The 21,034-nt window shown below is 34.9% G+C and overlaps 1 protein-coding gene across 1 annotated transcript; it reads right to left on the bottom strand.

The window, feature by feature from the left end:
* Nucleotides 1-5,789: 5,789 nt before the first annotated feature.
* On the bottom strand, nucleotides 5,790-7,206 carry LOC105798672 (transcription factor MYB62). The gene is made up of 2 exons (XM_012628830.2): nucleotides 6,704-7,206; nucleotides 5,790-6,624 (listed from the first exon to the last, which is right to left on the bottom strand). Exons 1-2 carry the CDS (start codon nucleotides 6,861-6,863, stop codon nucleotides 5,939-5,941), a joined length of 846 nt encoding a protein of 281 aa, XP_012484284.1. The 5' UTR covers nucleotides 6,864-7,206; the 3' UTR covers nucleotides 5,790-5,938.
* Nucleotides 7,207-21,034: the final 13,828 nt, after the last annotated feature.

Genomic DNA, 21,034 nt, shown 5'->3' with positions numbered 1-21,034 from the left:
TCTTATTTCACATAGCAAATTTTCATGCATATAAATTCTCTTGTTTCAATTATAAATTTCACAAAGTTTATAATTTAATCCTTAACATCATGAAGATTCATTATTTACTATAATTTCACCCTAACATCACTTTATAATCAATTCACTACTTTATTTAAATTCTTTATCATAAATCTCAAATGTATTTTTGTTTCATTGAAAACAAAATTTATGAAATATTTTAGAAAATCTGCCAAACAACAGAAAATATTTTATACAAATTCATCCAAACACTAGAAAATATTAGCTTTTCTAGAAAAGTACGTCGTTTTTCGGAAATATTTTCTGGAAGCCATTTTCAATGAAACAAATGGAGTCTCGATCACTAATTTCAAAATCTTGAATTCGTTTCTTACTAGGGATGGTAAAAAGTGTAACGCCCTAAAAATTTGAATGTTTGAATGTTTGATTGTTGGATTCTGTTGTATTTAAGTCTCTATATCTGTGGTTTTGTGCTTTGTTATGTGGTTGGGGGTCAGGAGTTTGAGTCACATTTTTAAGAATTTTGTTATTTTAATTTAAGATAACCTTTATCTTTGAATGACATAATTAGGTCTAATTCAGTGTAAATTTGTGTCAAGAATGAGCCTACTGGTTCAATGGTTAAGCATTTGTTTGTGTTAGTGGTCTTGTGTTCGAGTCTTAGCGTAGGTATTAGGAAATATTTTTGCTTAATGTCGGAAGTTCAATTGGTGGTTAACTTAAACTAATGTTTCCTTTTCTTGTTTTTTTTTCTATTTTTCTTTCTCTCCATTCTTTTCTTTTCTTTCTTTCTTTCTTTTCCTTCATCCAATTGTTGATTGTATTTGCACGTTTTGTTTGTTGCTACTGCTGTCGGGTAAGTATGAGTATTCTTATCAATTAGATTAATTGGGTGAATGTCGTTAATCGTAGGACTTCAGTTAAACTTTGGTTCGTTTGTTTTGTCAAAGTTGTTTACAACTCGAAGTGTTTAATCCCTCTTTTAAGCGACCGTTTGGTTTCTTTTTAGGTGGGAATATTGGAAGCAACTATCCTCAACGCAATAACTCGGATAGTCGTTGTTGATTTTTTCGGTAAGTCTGGAATTGTGGAAGGTTTTACCGTCAAAACTTTCGACATAGTTTTCTGTGCGTAATTAGGTATTATTGTCAGTTAAGTTGTTAATTGTGTTATTGAATGGTCGTTTTAGGCTTTAGAAGCACTCTAAGTTGTTACTGCTTCGAAATTACTTCAGGTACGTACCGAAAATCTCAAATTTTGTGAATTTTAGATGCTGGAAAACATGGCCGTCGACGCCATACGGCCGTGTGCCAGGCCCTGTGGTAGGCCGTGTAACACACTGTTTATTCAATTCGAGCCACATGGGCTTATGCCCCAGCCATGTGTGGGCATGCTAGTACTGGGTTCACAAGGCCAGAGACACGGGCTTGTGACTCGTTGTTTGAGATTTAGGATCACACGAGCTTGTGAGCCAGTTTTGGGAGTCATCTCTAGGGTCGTAAGCATTGTTAATTCAAATGTAGGCCGTCCGTAGTGTATATATATGATCCGAATTAGACTATATGAATGTTATTTGATAATCTTAGATTAAGATTCTGATTATACAAATGTTTACTAAAATTGAATGGCTGTGCGTACATTTTGACATTTGTAATCTACAATTGCAATGGGTGGGACATCATATAAAGACGAAAGTGATCTGTTCTGATTCTGTGGCTAAGCCACTACTCGTATCTGAATTCGGCGTTATTCGCCTATTGATCTAGCATCTAAGCTGCAAATATTTTGAAAAGTGTCATACTGGCACTAAGCAGTGTGTAGGGTTGGATAAGTATTTAATACCCTAAATGGTGTATTGGGATAGTCGGAGATGGTGTGTAGAGGATGGGGGTAGGAATAACTGCATCTGTTTTTGATATGTTCTATTTCTAGACTGGAATTATTATGTTATAAAACTGATATAGTAAATCTGTACTGAATGTCTTCTAGTTCTAATTGGAATCTGAGATCCAATAACTATTCTTATAATTGTGCTTTAGTTAAGTTTATTACTTTTATGCATTGGGTTCACAACTCATTTTGTGTTGACTGAATTTCAAGTGGGTCACAGACTTGATCGGGTCGGCATTGTGGAAGCTCGGTCAATCACCTTATCACCCTTTAATTATACTATTAGTAAATTCCAGTACTCTTTAGTAATACAATGTTTTATGATGGTTGAATGATTGGTTGATTTCTATGATTGCTATAACATGTTGAATGACTTCCTTTTTATTTGCGATTATAAATATGGGTTTCTAATGTCGTCAATGTAACTCTTCGGACTTGGTTTTGACGTCGAGGCCGGATTTAGGGTGTTACAAAAAACTCGAGTTCCAACCCTACCTAATTTGATAGAGTTAGTTTTTTAAATTGAGTTTTGGTTGGTGGATTGAGTCTAATTAGGGTTAATTCTCTTATATAGTTATTGTTGACACCATTTTTTTGATGAAAACAGGGTCGACTTGAATTTTGAAAAATGAAACGGAAGTCGCCACCAATCCTTTTTTATGAGGTGTGATTGGATCACCTCGAAAAGTGGTTGTTTTTAATAAACGGTTTGATTTTATTAAAACAACAAGTTTGGTCCACGAAATTCAGAAGAACGGGTTCGGGAGTCAGTTACGCACGAGGAAGGATTAGCACCCTCAATACGCCCAAAATTAGTACCTAGTTGATTACTTAATGTCTTAGTGTCGAAAAACTGAAAACTTTAAAGAAATTTAAAAATACGATCCTTGTAATAAAATGTTGAAAATTTTGAGAAAAGGGGCGCGTTCCACATTAATCGAGAAAGAAAGCATCGTATCCAGTAAGTTAGGACACAATGTCTCGAATTCCCGATATGCGAATGAATGTCAAATTTTACTTATTTAAAAGATGTTTAATTATCTCGAGTTTAGAAAATGGATCATGCCCAGTAAGTTAGGACACAATCTTTTCTTAATTCCCGAGATTGTTTAAAACTTGAGTTTGAAAAGATTCGTGTATTTAGATTTATTATGAAAATCGAAACCCAGTAAGTTAGGGTACGACCTTCTCGAATCTAAATACGGGATTTGGTTTTATTTAAAAACCATATTAAATAAAATTAACTTAACATAAAATGGTAGGAATAAATGCAATATTAACATGTATAACACAATGATAATGATAATACAAGTAAAACTAATATAAGCAATAATCAAAAAGAAATAAAATACATAAAATAACAAATCCAAGATATGAGATAATTAAAGCATTTCCTAAAAATAATAACGAATACATGAATAAATAAATAAACAAATATCAAATAGTATAACAATAACAATACAAATAGTAGGAAAAAATTGTTCATGTATATATATAAACATATTTAAGTTATAAATCATAAAGTAAGTGAATGTATATATGTATATAAAAAGTTATGGAATACATAAAATATAAAGAGTATATACAAAATACATATTTTAGAAGTATAAAGGATATGTAAATATATATATTTATGCAAATAAAAGAGAATACATGTAAGAATGTATATATGCATGTAAATACATACATATATAAACTATAGTATATATAAAAAAATAAACGTACATATGGGCACATATATACATATATATATATAAAGCAATTATATTAGTATAATAATAGTAATAATAATAATAATAATAATAAACTTAAATAATAAAAGTGCTAAAATGCGGACTAAATCGAAATAAAATGAAAATATTGGTCGAATTTAAAATAAAAAACGAAAAGGACTAAATTGTGACATTCGCCGAAAGAGGGGGGACCAAAATGATAAATAGACTATAGCCCCAAAAGGCAGTGCTGCAGTGGACCAAAATGAAACCAAAATAAAACTCTGGGCTAAATTAAAATAAAAGAAAATAACGAAAAGGGCAAATTGCAACGCTTCAAAAGCGGAAGGATTCAGACGTAAATAACCCACCAAGACAAAAACATGCGGACCACAGGTCCCGGTCGGGTCGACGCTACGGGTTAAAGGGCTAAACGACGTCGTTTTGGCTATTGGTCTTTGGCTCAAAACGACGAAGTTTCATGGCCCTATTTAAGTCAATTTTTTTAAAATTTTCATTTTCATCCATTCATTAAAAAATTCTCTAAACTCTCTCTAGCCCCCTCCTCGATCTTGGCTCGGCCAATGGCCACTGTCTTGGGACTCGGTCGCCGGCGTCGGCGCCACAAGCACGCATGGTGGCCGTGAAGGCAAAAAAACTTATTTTCTAGATCTCGACCCCCTGAGCCCGGATCTAGCCCCAAAACAACCGAAAATAAAGGGGAAAAGGCCGTTATGCCTCTCTTCAATCTGTTCCATCACCGGAGAAGGAGTCTCCGATGGCGAGAAGACGGAGGGACTCCCGGTGAGTTCCTTTTTCCCTTTTCTTTTTGTTTCCGTATATAAAATAGAAAAAAATAAAAAGTAGGAGTAAACAACCTAAGTAAATACCTAAACAGAAAATATATCTTCTTGAAAATGTTGTATTTTATTTGCTGAATATTTGTGAAAAAGAGACCTTTTTACAGATGCAAAGATTGGTTTTTTAAAACCGATTCCCCCCCCCATTTTCGTTTCTTACAAATCGGCTTTATAGCCAAAAGAAAAATACAATTTTGGTCTTGTCTCCTTCTGCTTCTGCTTGTGTTGCATGTTTGCAGGGTGATGGACGAACGGCGACGTCGAGGCAAAAGTGGATGGGACGTGTGCTAACAGTGTGGCGAGAGGAGTGGGTACTGCAGAGGTGTACGACGCACATGGGAGAAACTAGGATTCTGAAACCCTAGTTTTCATTGGGTTTGGGCTGTATTTGGGCCTATGGTTTGTATTTGGGCTGGTCTAATTAATTTTGTAATGTAACTGGGCCATTTGGGCTGAAATTTGTTTTGCTGGTAGGGCCCGGGCAAATTTGGGCTTCTACAGTTATTTTTAAAAACGTATTAAAAAAATATTGCGAAAAAAGTATGTTTTATCAAGTTTTAGTGTTTTCTATTGTTGTTAAAAATTGTGATTGAATGTTTAATTTTTTTTTTGGACATGATAGTGAAATGTTAAAAATTTGTTCGGTTATATAATATTTAAATAATTTAATATAATGTTACATGAAGTATAACTTTTAAATACCTTTTAAATAATTAATATAAATTATTTGTAAAATTAATGATACATAAAATATTTTAAAAACTTAAATCTAATAATAAATTATATTTAAATAATTTAATATAATGATACACAAATATAAATTAATCTATTTTTATATAAATTTTAAATAATTAATATAAATAAGGATATTTTAATCATTTTCACATCTAAACGCAAAAAGTCAAAAGCATCTAAATCTCAAATTTTAAGTTTCGATGGAAAAAACTTTTTCGCCATAGTTTTGACCCCAAAAGCCAAACGCAACAAAAAGTAGGGCCTTAGTCGGGTTGAAATCAAGTTTAGTTTATATATATATATATATATATATATATATATATATGAGATAATACAATTTCTATTAATATTTATTTTAGTATAATTATACCTAAAAATCAATTAATAGTATCATTAAAATTTATTATCCTATATTGATAAAAACATTTTAAAATTATAAATTATAGCATATAAGTTCGAGTTAGGTGGAATCGAGTATAATTTTAAATTTTTTGTTAAGCATCTCTTGTATTAGATAATATTGTATATCCAAAATAATATTTTTCAAGAAAAAGAATAATCTCCTAAAATATTTAGAGATAAAAATGAATTAGTTTATCTTCACAACTTAACAAACATTGAATTCCTCAGTTGCAGTAATAACATTTGGACAAAAACTCGAATGACAACAAAAAATCTGAACACAAATAAACCCAGAAAATCAACTATGAAGAAATAACATTAGAGGTTCCCCTTCAATGGAAGTTCCCATAGTTCTCCCATGCTCCATATCCCATCTGCAAAACCATCATTAACCCAATTGTTGTCCACCATGTGGCAGTCGGCAGTCATAAAATCTCCAACTGCTGATGTGGATGGCAGGTTGATGGTTTCCATGCCGTAGCAACTACTGTTATCAACATAATAGCAATCCTTTGCAACCGTGTTGTACTCATTGTTATCAGTGATGCCGAATGAACTTGTTTGGTACTCTGCAAATTCAGATATTTTCGACATATTATTATTCATGGATTCTGAAGAAGAAACACATGAACTCGCACACTGCTCCGAGTCCGAATTTTGCTGCCCCAGCCCTGCTACTTGTTGAGGAAGTGTTGACGACCCTTTCATCATTTGAAGCAATCTTGGCATCCAAAAACATCTAATAACATTTCGAAATGCTGCACTATTAGCATCGATCTTAAGATGACGTGCCTGTTTTTGCACACGGGTTCTCCAGTAATTCTTGATCTCATTGTCGGTTCTCCCTGGTAGCTCTTGTGCAATCTTGGACCACCTGTTGCCCCATTTGCAATGGAGTTCAAGGATCAAAAACTGTTCTTCTGGTGTAAGGTTCCCACGCTTCACATCTGGTTTCAGATAATTCAACCACCTCAACCTGCAACTCTTCCCAGTTCTCCTTAACCCTAAACCCAACACAACAAATCTTATTAAACTAATCCTTGTTTTAACATAATAATGTTAGTTCATACTGGTTTAAGTTACCTGCAAGTTTTGCAAGCAAATTCCAGTGACCTTCACCATGGCGAGCAACGTAACGAGTTAGGAGAGAGTCCTCCTCGAGTGTCCATGGCCCTTTTCTGAGTTGTTCTGTATCTTCTTCACTACAACTTGTACTAGAACTAGCTTTTGTAAAGGATGACATGCTTTTGTTGGACTAAAAACACAAACTGCAAGTGAATTTACCTACGCCACACCTAGACCAAGATTTATATATACTAGTAGCTGGATTAAGTAAACATTTACTCTATAAAACAGAATATATTGGATGCCCCTAGCTTGAATTTTTGGTCCTAAAGACAAACCTAAGTCTGATTAATCTATCTTGCCATAAAATCCTTTCCTTTACATTGATCAAAGAGTAAATTGTCCATTCTGTTAAAAATGCAATCTATTTCTACTCTTAAAAACTGGTTCTGTTATGTCAGCATAAGGTACACATGAATGTCATAAGTTATTGTCTGATTATTCTATCAATTACACAAATTTTAAAAAGTACAAATAGATGAAATTTTTAACACAAAAGATCACTTTACCCTTTAATTTAATCTACATAGATTAATTTACTTATTTTTAATAAAAAATATAATATAATCTATCTCTTAATATATAATAATTTTATCATCGTCCCACCTATTAATCATATTCTCTTTAGCCATCATACATATATTATATATATGACAGAAAAAAGTGGAGAGATCCTATATCCACACGCAATTTGATGTTGAATGATTGGAAATTATTGAAGTGCTTAACGATTAATGTTTAAAATAATTTATTTGGCCACTTATGGAGAAGATAGAATAATTTACCTAACTGGATGAAAGTGAATGTGGTGTAAATGGGATTTGATTCAGTCCCTGGTTTTCTTTCTTCATTAGATGCTTCAAATATGGAAAGCATGAAACGTGATTGACTGAACAAAGTATATAATTAATAGGACGGATAGGCATAGAGAAAAACGTGGGAAAAAATGGGTGGTGGCCAAAACAGCCGGCATTTTGACTTAAAGCAATACAATGAATGCCGAAAGAAACAGTGACGTGATGCTGCTCTCCTTTGTTTCTAGGTTGTCAAACACAAACCAAAAGCTATGGTGTACTGAGTTTATGATGACAACAATGCCAGTTCCTGTGTGGTTCTTGTCACTAAGAAAATAAAGCCATCAACCTTCGACATTACGTTATAAGGCTATATGGAATATGATGCACTAGAAAAGTCTGCTACTTCTTTTTTCTTTTTGGTCAAAGCAGCTAATTCTGACTGTAAATTTAGCCAACTTTGTCAACATACTTACGTGCCACTGTGCAAAAATCACGATTGTGTGTATTTGTGGATCAAATTAACATCGTACGATATTTTCAGATTTTAAATATATAAATAATTTGTATTTCTTTTAAAAAATTATTTTCAATTTAAGTTAAATTTAAACCAGATAAGAAAATAAAAAAATCTTCTTTAAAGTTAAAAAAATATAAATTTTTATCTATTTTACGATTTGAAATTAATTTTATTTGGTTGGTCTGAGATTACATTATATTTAATTTACTGTAATAAAATAAAATTGTAAGGGAATGGTCTTATGTGAGAATGATACAAGGTTGCAATAAAATGGAGTAGATATAATAATTATTTGGTTTGGTTGCATGAAATAAAGATGTAATAGTTAGAGGTGAACTGATTAAAGGGCTTCCAAAATTTTGGAAAATTATGAATTTTTCTTGAAATTTTTAAAAGATTTTAATTAGGTTGTCTCAATTTTTTTTGAAAAATTCTCATTATACCTCTTCATTTTTTGAAAATTTTCATTAAACTCACTTAAAATATTTGAAAATCTCATTAATCTCACAAAAATTAAAAATTTTAATTAGACCCCAATTATTTTTAAAAATTCTCGTCAAACTCCTAGTTTTTTTTTTAAAAAAATTACTAGCACCTAAACTTAGTTCCAAGATCCGCAAAATAAACTAAAATATGCATAAAATCTGAAAATGTAATTTTTTTTTAAAGAAATACAATGTAACACCCCAAACTCGGCCTAGACGTTATGGCCTAATCTGGCGATGCCACATGGAAAGAGGTTTGAAGACAAGATTGTCGAGTTTAAAAACCGTTACAGTAAGTTAGTTTTTATTTATTTTGAAAAAAAACTAGTTGATTTGCTTTAAAACGTGTCTCTTAGCAGAAGCTTTTGTAACCAATTAATTTAGGGAAAATCATTTGTATTTACGAAAACTAAGAAAACCGTATTTTGTTGAGTTGCAGTTTAAAAAAAATCCATAAAAACAGTATAAAGTCCCAAATTTAAAACCTACCAGTCCATAATCCAAAAGTTACATCAAAACCTCAAATAAGTAATAAATTCTAGACATTAACAGAAAACAGTCTAAAATTTACATGTGGCCACCGTCGAGTCCTCCGTTGCACCGACCCGTCAAGTCTGGGGATTACCTGTACAAATTAAACAGAGAAAGAGTGAGTTTTCGCAAACTCAATGTGTAATCTCCATAGAAAACATGCATACAGATAATCAATAGAATTCAGTTAGATACAGTCTAGGGCCTGTGCCCATCACAGAATCAGTTTGGGCCTTAGCCCATTTAGATACAGTCTCAGAAATACATTAAGGCCTTGGCCCATATCAGATACATAATGCAGATACAGTAAATCAGAATCCTACCCACTAGCCTTTACACACCATCTTCGTTCGACCTTACACACTATGTGGGGATTAAATCATCCCACCCATCCCTACACACCATTCTGTACCGAAATGCGACATATAATCAGAAGGTTGCAGCTGAGCTGCCAGATAACAGGCTTAATAGCCTTTCAGACACTTTCATCAAATATCATCAACCCACCCCGATGCAATGCAACATACAAAATATGTCATGCCATTATGCAATTAATAGTACATACATTCAGATATCACAAGTCATGCTTGTTATAGAAATCAGACAGATAAATCACGCATATAGGGGTCTAAGTAAAGCTTACCGACCTTACAGTAGGTCCACAATCGACTTGGGCGATTTGGGCGACTTGTGCAACCTTACAGAACTTTTCAGAAAAATGGGCTCACACGCTGTGGCCCACTTGGCCCAAATTGCCCTTGGCCACGTGATCCATTTTTAATGTAACCCCTGGTAGTTAACTATTCATATATATTTTCATTATTTACTTATATGTTCCTTCAAATCTGTCTACTTCAGTCACTATTACTAAATTATTTATATCTTGAGCTACAGAACTCCGAATTAAGATCCGCTTGATGTTTTTGAAATTAGACTCGAATATCCTTCTACCATAAAATTTTTAGAATTTTTGGTTTAGCCAATAAGTACAGTAAAATCTTCAAACTTACCCCTGTTCTGCTATTTGACAGCTTTGTCTCTTCTTTGCTAAAAATTAATTATCTCTTAGAACAAAATTTGGATGATATTTCCATTTGTTTCTATTGAAAATAGACTCATTAATAATTTAAACATGTAAATTTTTTCCCCTAATTATTTTTTTCCAATTTCTGATGATTTTCCAAATTCAGAACAGGGGAACCCAAATTCATTCTGACATTGTCTCACAAAACTTATTATATCTCACGATTTACAATTTCATTACTTACACCGTTTCTTCTATAAGAAACTAGACTCAATAAGTTTTAATTCATCCTCTAATTCAATTTCCATAATTTATGGTGATTTTTCAAAGTTAGCCTACTGCTGCTGTCCAAACAGCAAACAATTTTGGCTTTTCGCCGAATCCCTTTTTTTTGCATTTCGGCTACTCACCTTGTTTTGTTTGATACTAAAACAGTCCCCAAGCACTCCAAAGCCTATAATCAAGATACTCAACATCAATTTAACGAATTTACAAGCAAATTGACAACCAAGAATGAACAGAAACCCAACTTACCACCAACGATAACCCTCCGTTTAACTATTGTTAAGACAAGAACACCGAATTCACCAGTCTGAGCCTCCCCTACGCCCAAATCGTAGAGAAAAATATTACCACTTCAGTCATTAAGAGATTCATGACAGAAACGAAGAGAAACACTTACAGAAACTAAACGAGCACTAACCGCGTGCAAAAATGAAAGAAAATAAATGGATTACGAAAAAATCAAGAAGAAAAAAAAAGAAGAGAAAAATGGAAAAACTCAGAGAATTTTGGCAAGATGAGAGGGAGAAGAATAGACGACAGAAATTGTTTTGGAAAAGAAAGTAAAAATTCGGTTATAGAAAAAATACCGATATCCCCAAAAATCCATTAATCTTCTCCCTTAATTCCCACTACATATCGACTACTCAGAATCCCCCTATTACACAACTCTCTCCCGAAATCTGAGCAAAAAAATAATACTCTTGCCTGCATAGGGATTCAAACACAAAACCTCTACCATAATAACACACCATTTAACCACCAAACCAGCAGACCTATTCTAATGTAATTTACCCAACAATCAAATAAAAACCTACTGAACAGGAGTAAGGCCTAATTCATTCAAAATACCACAATTTTCCCAAGCGAAGGCTTGAACTTGAGACCTTCCAAACACTTCCAGAACACATAACCACTAAAGTTGACAGATATTTGTGTCATATTTTTATAATAACGAAATTAGAAATTTTAGGGCGTTACACTCAACCCCCTAAAAGAAAATTTAGTCATCGAAATTTTACCCAATCAGAACAGATGAGGATATTGCTAACACATCGCATCCTCAAGCTCCCACGTGGCCTCCTCAGTGCTATAATTATGTCACAGAACCTTCACTAAGAGAATAGATTTTTTTGAAAGACCTTTACATCACACTCTAGAATCTGAACCGGCTCCTCCTAAAAGGTCAAGTCTAGCCTAACCTCAATCTTCTCAACAGAAACAACATGCGTGGGATCAGAGCGGTAACGCCTGAACATCGAAACGTGAAAATCATCATGAATGCGGTCCAACTTCGGATGTAACTCCAATTGATAAGCGACAGGTCCCACACGTTTTAGAATACGGTAAAGTCCAATAAATCGAGGGCTCCGCTTTCCCTTGCGACCGAACCTCAGAACCTTTTTTCACGGCGAAACCCTGAGAAAAACTAAGTCTCCCACAGAATACTCGATCTTACGTCTCTTTAAATTCGCTTACGATTTCTGCCTATCAGAAGCCGCTTTCAAATGATCCCGAATCAATCTAACCTTATCATCTTAGAGACCAACTCAGGACCCAGAACACGTTGCTCGCCCAACTCAGTCCAACATAAAGAAGTGAGACATTTACGACTGTACAGTGTCTCGTACGGTGCCATCTAGATGCTAGACTGGAAGCTATTATTGTAGGCAAACTCTGCTAACGGCAAGTACTCCTCCCAACTACCTCAGAAATCAATAACACAGCTTCTTAACATGTCCTCTAGTATCTAAATCACCCTTTTCGACTGACCATCTGTCTGAGAATAGAAAGCAGTACTGAAGTCTAATCTTAAACCCAGAGCCTCATTAAGCTTTTTCTAGAATCGAGACGTGAAACGAGGATTTCGATCAGAAATGATCGAGACAGGTACCCCATGCAATCTCACTATTTCCCATATGTAGAGCTTAGCTAATTTTTGAAGAGAAAAGTCTGTCCTTACTAGGATGAAGTGAGCAGACTTGGTCAATCGATCCACGATGACCTAGACAGAATCCTTCTTAGTGGGTGTTAGAGGCAATCCACTAATGAAGTCTATTGTTACTCGTTCTCATTTCCATAATGGTATCTTAACCGGCTGCAGCAAACCTGAAGGTAATTGATGCTCAACCTTAACCTGCTGACAAGTCAAACAGTGAGCAACGAAGTCGGTAACCTCACGCTTCAACCCTGGCCACTAGTACAATTCCTGAAGATCTCGGTACATCTTGTTCTCACCAGAATACATAGTATAGGGACTACCATATACCTATCTCAGAATCGAATGCCTTAAATCCTCATCATTCGATACACAAATTCAACCGTGGAAACAAAGTACCACATCACTGTTTATCCCAAAATCAGTAGTGTCACTATTCTCAACCTGACGAAAACGTAACTTAAGAGACTTATCCCCCAACTGTTTACCTTAAATCTACTCAATCCATGTCGATTTGACCTAAAGTTCTGCCAATAGACTTCCATCGTCAAATAGGCTAAGTCGAGCAAACATTACTCTCAGATCGGTCATAGCCCTACGGTTCAATGCATCGGCCACCACATTGGCCTTACCGGGATGGTACTCAATGGTACAATCATAATCTTTAAGCAGCTCAGCCCATCTACGCTGCCTAAGATTTAACTTCTTTTGAGTGAGGAAATACTTGATGCACTTATGATTAGTGTAGATAATACACTTCTCACCGTACTGATAATGCATCCAGATTTTCAATACAAAGACTACGACGGCCAACTCCAAATCGTACGTCGGATAGTTCGCCTCGTGTGTCTTAAGCTGACGACACGCATATGCAACCACCTTACCATCGTGCACCAACACACATCCCAAACCGACATGTGATTCATCACTATAAACCGTGAACTCCTTTCTAGGTTTAGGCTGTACCAAAACAAAAGTCTCAGTCAATACAGTCTTAAGCTTCTCAAAGCTCTCTTGCTGCACATTAGTCCAGTCAAACGGTACACTTTTACGTAACAACTTAGTCAAGGGTGCTGCAATCAATGAAAAACTCTCTATAAATCGTTGATAATATCCCGTCAGTCCCAGAAAACTGCGAATCTCAAACACGTTCCTAGGCTACTTCTACTTCAACACAGCTTTAATCTTTCGAGGATCAACTTGAATCCCCTTAGCCGAAACTACATGCCCCAGAAATGTTACTTTATGTAACCAGAACTCACACTTGCTGAACTTAGCATAAAACAACTTTTTCCTCAAAATTTGAAGAATAATCCTAAGGTGCTCGTCATGCTTATCCTCAGTCCTCGAATAAACCAATATATCATCGATGAACACCACTACAAACCGATTCAGGTAGGGCTGAAACACTTGGTTCATCAGATCCATAAAAGCTACTGATGTATTAGTCAGTTCAAATGGCATCACTAGGAACTCGTAGTGACCATAACGAGTCCTAAATGCCATCTTATGCACATCAGCCTCCTTAACCCTCAACTGATGATACCTAGAACTAAAGTCAATTTTGGAAAACACAGACGCCCTCCGGAACTGGTCAAACAAATCATCAATCCTTAGAAGTGGATACTTATTCTTAATAGTCAACTTATTTAGTTATCGATAGTCGATACATATTCTAATGGATCCATCATTTTCCTTAACAAACAGTACCGGTGCTCACCAAGGGAAAACACTAAGGTGGATAAACCTACGATCCAATAACTCCTGAATTTGATCATTGAGCTCCGTAAGCTCTTTCAGTGTCATTCGATAGGGAGCGATAGACACCGGAGCTGTACCAGGGAGAAGCTCAATCCCAAATCCCACTTTTCGATTTGGAGGTAAAGCCGGTAACTCCTTAGGAAAGACGTCCAGAAAATCCCTCACAGTTCTGATGTCCTGAATAGTAGAGTCCCCAGAAGCAGAAACACTTACGTAGGCCAAATACGCCTCACATCCCTTGCGAACCAGTTTCTCAGCTACCAATGCAGAGATCACGTTAGCCAAGTAATTCTGACGTTCCCCAATCACAACTACTTTATTACCCATTCAATTCTCAATACGACCCTCTTAGTCGCACAGTCTAAACTGACACGATGCTTGACCAACCAGTCCATCCCTAATATCATATCGAACTTCCCAAATGGAAGCTCCATCAAATCAACCAGAAATACTGTCCCTTGAACCTCTAAAGGAACATCCCTATACAGTTTGCTAACTCTAACAGATTGTCCTAACGGGCTCAACACAGTCACCTCACTAGAAGTACTATTAACCGAAATCCTTAGGTTTTTGGAAACAGAACAGGCAACATAGGAATACGTAGATCCTATATCTATCAATGCAGCATAATAAACGTACCCGTGATGACGTCCAGAGCATCTCTATCCTCTCGGCGACGAGCAGCATAAACTAGGGACGGCTGTCTCGCCTCAGCCTATCCAGTACCTCTGCCCGGTGCTCTCTATCCACGACCCATACCATTATCACCCCTAGCTTGACCACGGTCCCTAGGCGGCTGCTGAACTACCCTCGGTGGCTGTTCAGTACCAAAACCTGCAGCTTGCACTTGATAGGCCCTCAGCGGACACTCTTAAACATGATGCTCAATAGACACACATCTTAAAGAAGCCCTAGTTGTCCTCCAATATTCGCCCGGATGGCGTCTTTCACAACGCCCACAAAGCGTGATCCTAGTAGGTATAACAGGGGCCCCAACTCTGACTGGCCCACCGGATCTGACCTTTTTCTTAAGCTTCATTGCAAAACTTGAGGGCTCCGAATCCCTCTTATTCTTGCATCTTTCCTTATCCTGATTTTGGCGCTCAGCGCGCTTCACCTGTTCGGCGATCTTTGCATTCTCTACCAATGCTGAAAAGTCACGCTCCCTCTGCGGAGCTATCAAAACTCTCAAACTATCCCTGAGTCCATCCTCGAAGCGGACACAATACTTATATTCAGTCGCCAGCATGCCTCACGCATAGCGGTTCAATCTCAAAAACTCGGCCTCATAATCGGTCACTGAACGATCCCCTTGCGTGATATTCAGAAACTCACGTCTTCTAGCATCAATGTAGCTTGCCCCTACATAGTTACCTTGAAAAGTAGACTTATAGAAATCCCAAGTCTGTCGTTCGAGCTGAGTGCCCTCTTTAACGCTCAGCCACCATTGGTATGCTTCATCGCGAAGAAAAGAAACAACCCCTTTCAATTTCTGTTCAGGAGTATAATCTAGATCGTCCATGATTCTTTCCATGGCCTCTATCCAATACTTGGCCACGCTAGGGGAGACTCCAGTGACACTCCTGAATAGCTCAACCCTATTGGATCGGAGTTGTTCTATAACCGACTCTCGGCCTTTAGATCCAGTGTTGGGCCCAACGACCCTCTCTAATATCTTCAACATAGCTTGGGACAAAATGTCGTCCCCAGCCATGCGACCATAAGACCCAGTCTCTATAGTAGGTGAAATCAACGTCTCACTCGTATCCAGATTTGGCATGCTGCCTAAAGACGATGACTCAGCTCGAGCCCTTTTATAGCCTCTACCTCAGCCTCTAGTACCCCGTCCACGGATACCTCGTGCACTCATCGTAGAATTCGTAGCTTATCTGTGTTAACAATTTTATGAATCAGTTACAGTTTCGATGTCTATTAGTAGATATTTTATGCAAAACAGTATCAGTTACAGTTTCGATGTCTATTAGTAGATAGAGTTGGTTATCACGAATCGCCGTCTTACTACAATTTTTAGTTTTGCTATTGTTTTCAGTATACACTATTTATAGTGTTCTCAGTACAGTGAACTACCTATAGTAGTTTCAGAGTATGCTACTCATATTTTTAAAAACTTATCAGAGTTTTTAGAACACTTATAGAATCGGCGCCGGAGACTCGGTGTACCACATACTCAGTAAAAAATATTTCAAACCATTTAAAATAATCTCTTTAAAACCAAGTTTTAAAACCCAAATCCACAGCTGAGTTTTGCAATCTGTCTCTGATACCACTAAATGTAACACCCCAAACCCAGCCTAGACATTATGGTCGAATCTGGCGATGTCACATGGAAAGAGATTTAAAGACAAGATTGTCGAGTTCAAAAACCGTTACAATAAGTTAGCTTTTATTTAATTCGAAAAAAAAACTAGTTGATTTACTTTAAAACTTTTCTCTTAGCAGAATCTTTTGTAACCAATTAATTTAGGAAAATTCGTTTCTATTTACAAAAACCTTAGTTTTTAGAAAAGCTGTGTTTTGTTGAGATACAATTTAAAAAAAATCCATAAAAACAGTATAAAGTCCCAAATTTAAAGCCAACCAGTTCATAGTCCAAAAGATACATAAAAAACACCAAATAAGTAATAAATTCCAGACATTAATGGAAAATAGTCTAAAATTTATGTGTGGCCACCATCGAGTCCTCCGCTGCACCTACCCATCAAGTCTGGGGATTACTTGTACAGATTAAACAGAGAAATGTTCAGTTTTCACAAACTCAGTGTGTAATCCCACAGAAAACATGTATACAGATAATCAATATAATTCAGTTAGATACATTCTAGGGCCTGTTCCCATCACAGAATCAGTTTGGGCCTTAGCCCATTCAGATACAATTTTAGAAATACATTAGGGTCTTGGCCCATATCAGATACAAAATGCAGATACAGTAAATCAGAATCCTACCCACCAGCCTCTACACACCATCTCCATTCGACCCTACATGCCATCTCCGTCCGGCCCTACACATAATCAGAAGGTTGCAACTGAGCTGCTAGATAACAGGCTTAATAGCCTTTCAGACACTTCCTCCAAATATCATCAACCCACCCCGATGCAATGCAACATACAAAATATGTCATGCCATTATGCAATTAATAGTACAAACATTCAGATATCAGTCATGCTCGGTATAGAAATCAGACAGACAGATCACACATATAGAGGTCTAAGTAAAGCTTACCGACCCTACAATAAGTCCACAGTCGACTTGGGCGACCCGTGCAACCTTACAGAACTTTTCAAAAAAATGGGCTCTCACCCCCATGTGGCCCACTCCGCCCAAATTGGCCTTGGCTACGTGATCCATTTTTAATGTAACCTGTGCTAGTTAATTATTCATATATATTTTCACTATTTACTTATATGTTCCTGCAAAGCTGTCTACTTGAGTCACTGTTACTAAATTATTTATATCTTAATCTACAGAATTTTGAATTAAAGTCCGCTAGATGTATTTGAAACTAGGCTCAAATCCCTTTCTACATAAAAGTTTCAAAATTTTTGGTTCAGCCAATAAGTATAGTAAAATCTTCAAACTTACCCCGGTTCTGCTGTCTGACAGCTTCGCCCCTTCTTTACTAAAAATTAATTATCTTTTAGTACAAAATTTGGATGATGTTTCCATTTATTTATATTGAAAATAGACTCATTAATAATTTAAACATGTAAATTTTAACCCCTAATTATTTTTCTCCAATTTTTGATGATTTTCCAAAGTTAGAACAGGGAAACCCGAATTCATTCTGACATTGTCTCACAAAACTTATTATAACTCACGATTTACAATTCCATTACTTACACCGTTTCTTCTATGAGAAACTAGGCTCAGTAAGCTTTAATTTCATATTTTATTCATGCTATAATTTAATTTCCACAATTTATGGAGATTTTTCAAAGTTAGCCTACTACTGCTGTCCAAACAGTAAGCAATATCGGCTTTTAGGCGAATACCATTTTTTTTTGCGTTTCGGGTACACACCTGATTTCGTTTGATGCTAAAACAGTCCTCGAGCACTCAAAAGCCTATAATCAAGATACTCAACATCAGTTTAATGGATTTACAGACAAATTGACAACCAAGAACGAATAGAAACCCAACTTACCACCAACAATAACCCTCCTTTTAACTATTGTTAAGACGAGAACACCGAATTCACCAGTCCGAGCCTCCCCCTATGCCCAAATCGCAAAGAAAAACATTACCACTTCAGTCGTTAAGAGATTCATGACAGAAACGAATAGAAACGCTTACCGAAACTAAGCGAGCACTAACTGCGTGCGAAAACGAAGGAAAATAAATGGATTAGGGAAAAATCAAGAAGAAGAAAAAGAAGAGAAAGATGGAAAAACTCAGAGAATTTCGGCAAGAGGAGAGGGAGAAGAATAGAAGATAGAATATTTTTTGGAAAAGAGAGTCAAGATTTGGTTATGGGAAAAAAATAAAATAAAATACCGATAACCCCCAAAATCCCTTAATCTTCTCCCCTAATTCCCACTACATATCCACTACTCAAAATCTCCCTATTACATAACTCTATCCCGAAATCTGAGCAAAAAAATAATACTCTTGCCTGCATAGGGATTCGAACACAAAACCTCTACCATAATAACACACCATTTAACCACCAAACCAATAGGCACATTTTGATATAATTTACCCAACAATCAACTAAAAAACTACTGAATAAGAGTAAGGCCTAATTCATTCGAAATACCAAAATTTACCTGAGCAAAGGCTTAAACTTGAGACCTCCCAAATACTTCCAGAACACATAACCACTAAAGTTAACAAATATTTGTGTTATATTTTCACAATAACAAAATTAGAAATTTTGAGGCATTACATACAAATTAAAAATAAATTATAAAATGAAAAAATTATTATTAATTAGGGTAAAAATGTTATTATAATATATGTTTTTAAGATATTAATATATGTTATTAAGATTTAAATAGATTATTTATAACTATTTTGTTTAATGTTATTACATATTATTATAATATTAAAATATTATTTAATAATAAATTTTCATTTTATAATTTATTTTTAATTTAAGGTAAAAATGTTTTTTATAATTATTATTTTAGTTTATTATTAATTAGGGTAAAAATGTTATTTGTATTTCGTGGAAGAATCACGATTGTGTATTTGAACCAAAGAAAAATATGCTATTATGGGATGTTTTGAAATCTGAATAGGACGTTCAAGTAGGAATTGAGATATATTTTCATGTAAATATATTCCCATTAATGTAATTTATGAAAAAGTTAAAAATTAATAATTGAGACAATGAATTTCATGTCTCAAGGCCTGGTCTCGAGACCATCTTCCCTTATTTTTCTATTTTTGCTTCAATATTTAGATGTCTCGAAACAAAGGGTTTTGATCTTGAGACCTAGAATAGGGCAAAGTTATTTTAGTTTCGAAGTTCTTCTGCCTCAAGACAAAGGCCACAAGTCTCAAGACTAAATAGATATGCCTCAAGACATTAGACTCATGAATGCAATACGAGGTGAAATATATTCAAATGGTGTCGAGACATGTTCTTTTTGTCTTGAGACTTAATGATCCAATAGTCAAAATTCTATACTTACCACAAAACATAATCAACAAATAAACCTATCTAGATATATTCAAACATCACCTAAACATAACCTCCAATTCATCGTTATTAAATTAACCAATTTGGACAATCAAACTCACATAATCAAGCATAACTAGATATTAATCAAAATATAAAATATAACCATTATAACATTATGGGACACTTACCAAAAGTAACAAAACACTAACGTAGGCAACAAGCCTACTAATCTAGGTACATGCCATATGACCACAAAACTAAATATACATACAAAATAGGATTGTAAGGACTTTCAAGCTGAGCTAGTAAGTTGGATGCTTGACTAAGAAAATTTTATAGCTTTTATCTAAGACCTGTGCATGAAAATAAACAAATTTGTATGCTAAGTATTGATTACTTAGTGGTGCTAACATGATTTGAAAATAAAACACATAAGTATAATTTGAAACAACCCGTTTTTTAGTGGTACCGAAAATAGAAGTTTCAGAATCTCGTATTCCGATGATCGCGTTAGTTAATATTATTTAACAATATTTATGAGGTTTTTATAGTGTTATATTGGATTTTGATATGATAAATTGGTTAATTGAACAGTTAGTTAAAGTACAAATGGTTTGACCTTTAAAGTCAGTGGTTTAAAAATTGAGGTATCGGGATCTCATTTTCATAAACTGAGGCTGTGTAAATATTTTTATTAAATATTTATGGAATTATTATATTGGTAAATTGTATTTTGGATAAGTAATTCGGTCAAATTAGTGGTTAATTGGTATAAGGACTAAATCATAAAAATCATAAAAGTTAATCACTATTAATTTGTATTGGTTAAAATGCTTATTTAATAATTTTTCAAGGGTCTAAGAGGAAATTAACCACTATTTGCATTATAGTGGACGGTTAATGCTTATTATTTAGTAAAACCATGTTATTTTTAATGTTAAAATTAAGAAAAAAAAAATAAAACTAAACAAAAGTAAAGGTGGCCATTATCATCTTTTCTTCTTCCTATCTTCACCGTTTATCCATTAGGGAGAAAGCCCAAGCTTTCAGCCAAGCTTCCAAGCTTTGCATGGGAGTGTTATTTTAGTCTATTTTTCGTAAATTTTATGTTTTTGAAATCGTTGTAACTCAATTTAGTTAACTCGAGTGTTAGATTTTGAAACTTTTAAAATTTCTAAATGTTATCATTGATGGAATCTTGATGAAACTGATATTATTTTATTAGATTTGATGTTTAGATTTGAACAAGAATTAATTTGTATTAATATGGCGAACTGAATTAATTTGTCAAACTGTGTATTGTGAGAT

This window comes from Gossypium raimondii, chromosome 9 (assembly GCF_025698545.1).
Source record: "Gossypium raimondii isolate GPD5lz chromosome 9, ASM2569854v1, whole genome shotgun sequence".
Classification (NCBI taxonomy): domain Eukaryota; kingdom Viridiplantae; phylum Streptophyta; class Magnoliopsida; order Malvales; family Malvaceae; genus Gossypium; species Gossypium raimondii.
Note: the sequence above shows the minus strand (reverse complement) of the source record. Positions and strands in the feature narration are given on the sequence as shown.

Excerpts from the sequence above, each read along its gene's own strand:
- LOC105798672 (XM_012628830.2), bottom strand. The coding sequence starts at position 6,863 with ATGTCATCCTTTACAAAAGCTAGTTCTAGTACAAGTTGTAGTGAAGAA. Across the intron at positions 6,625-6,703 it reads TTTGCTTGCAAAACTTGCAG|GGTTAAGGAGAACTGGGAAG; the intron begins GTAACTTAAACC and ends TGTTGGGTTTAG.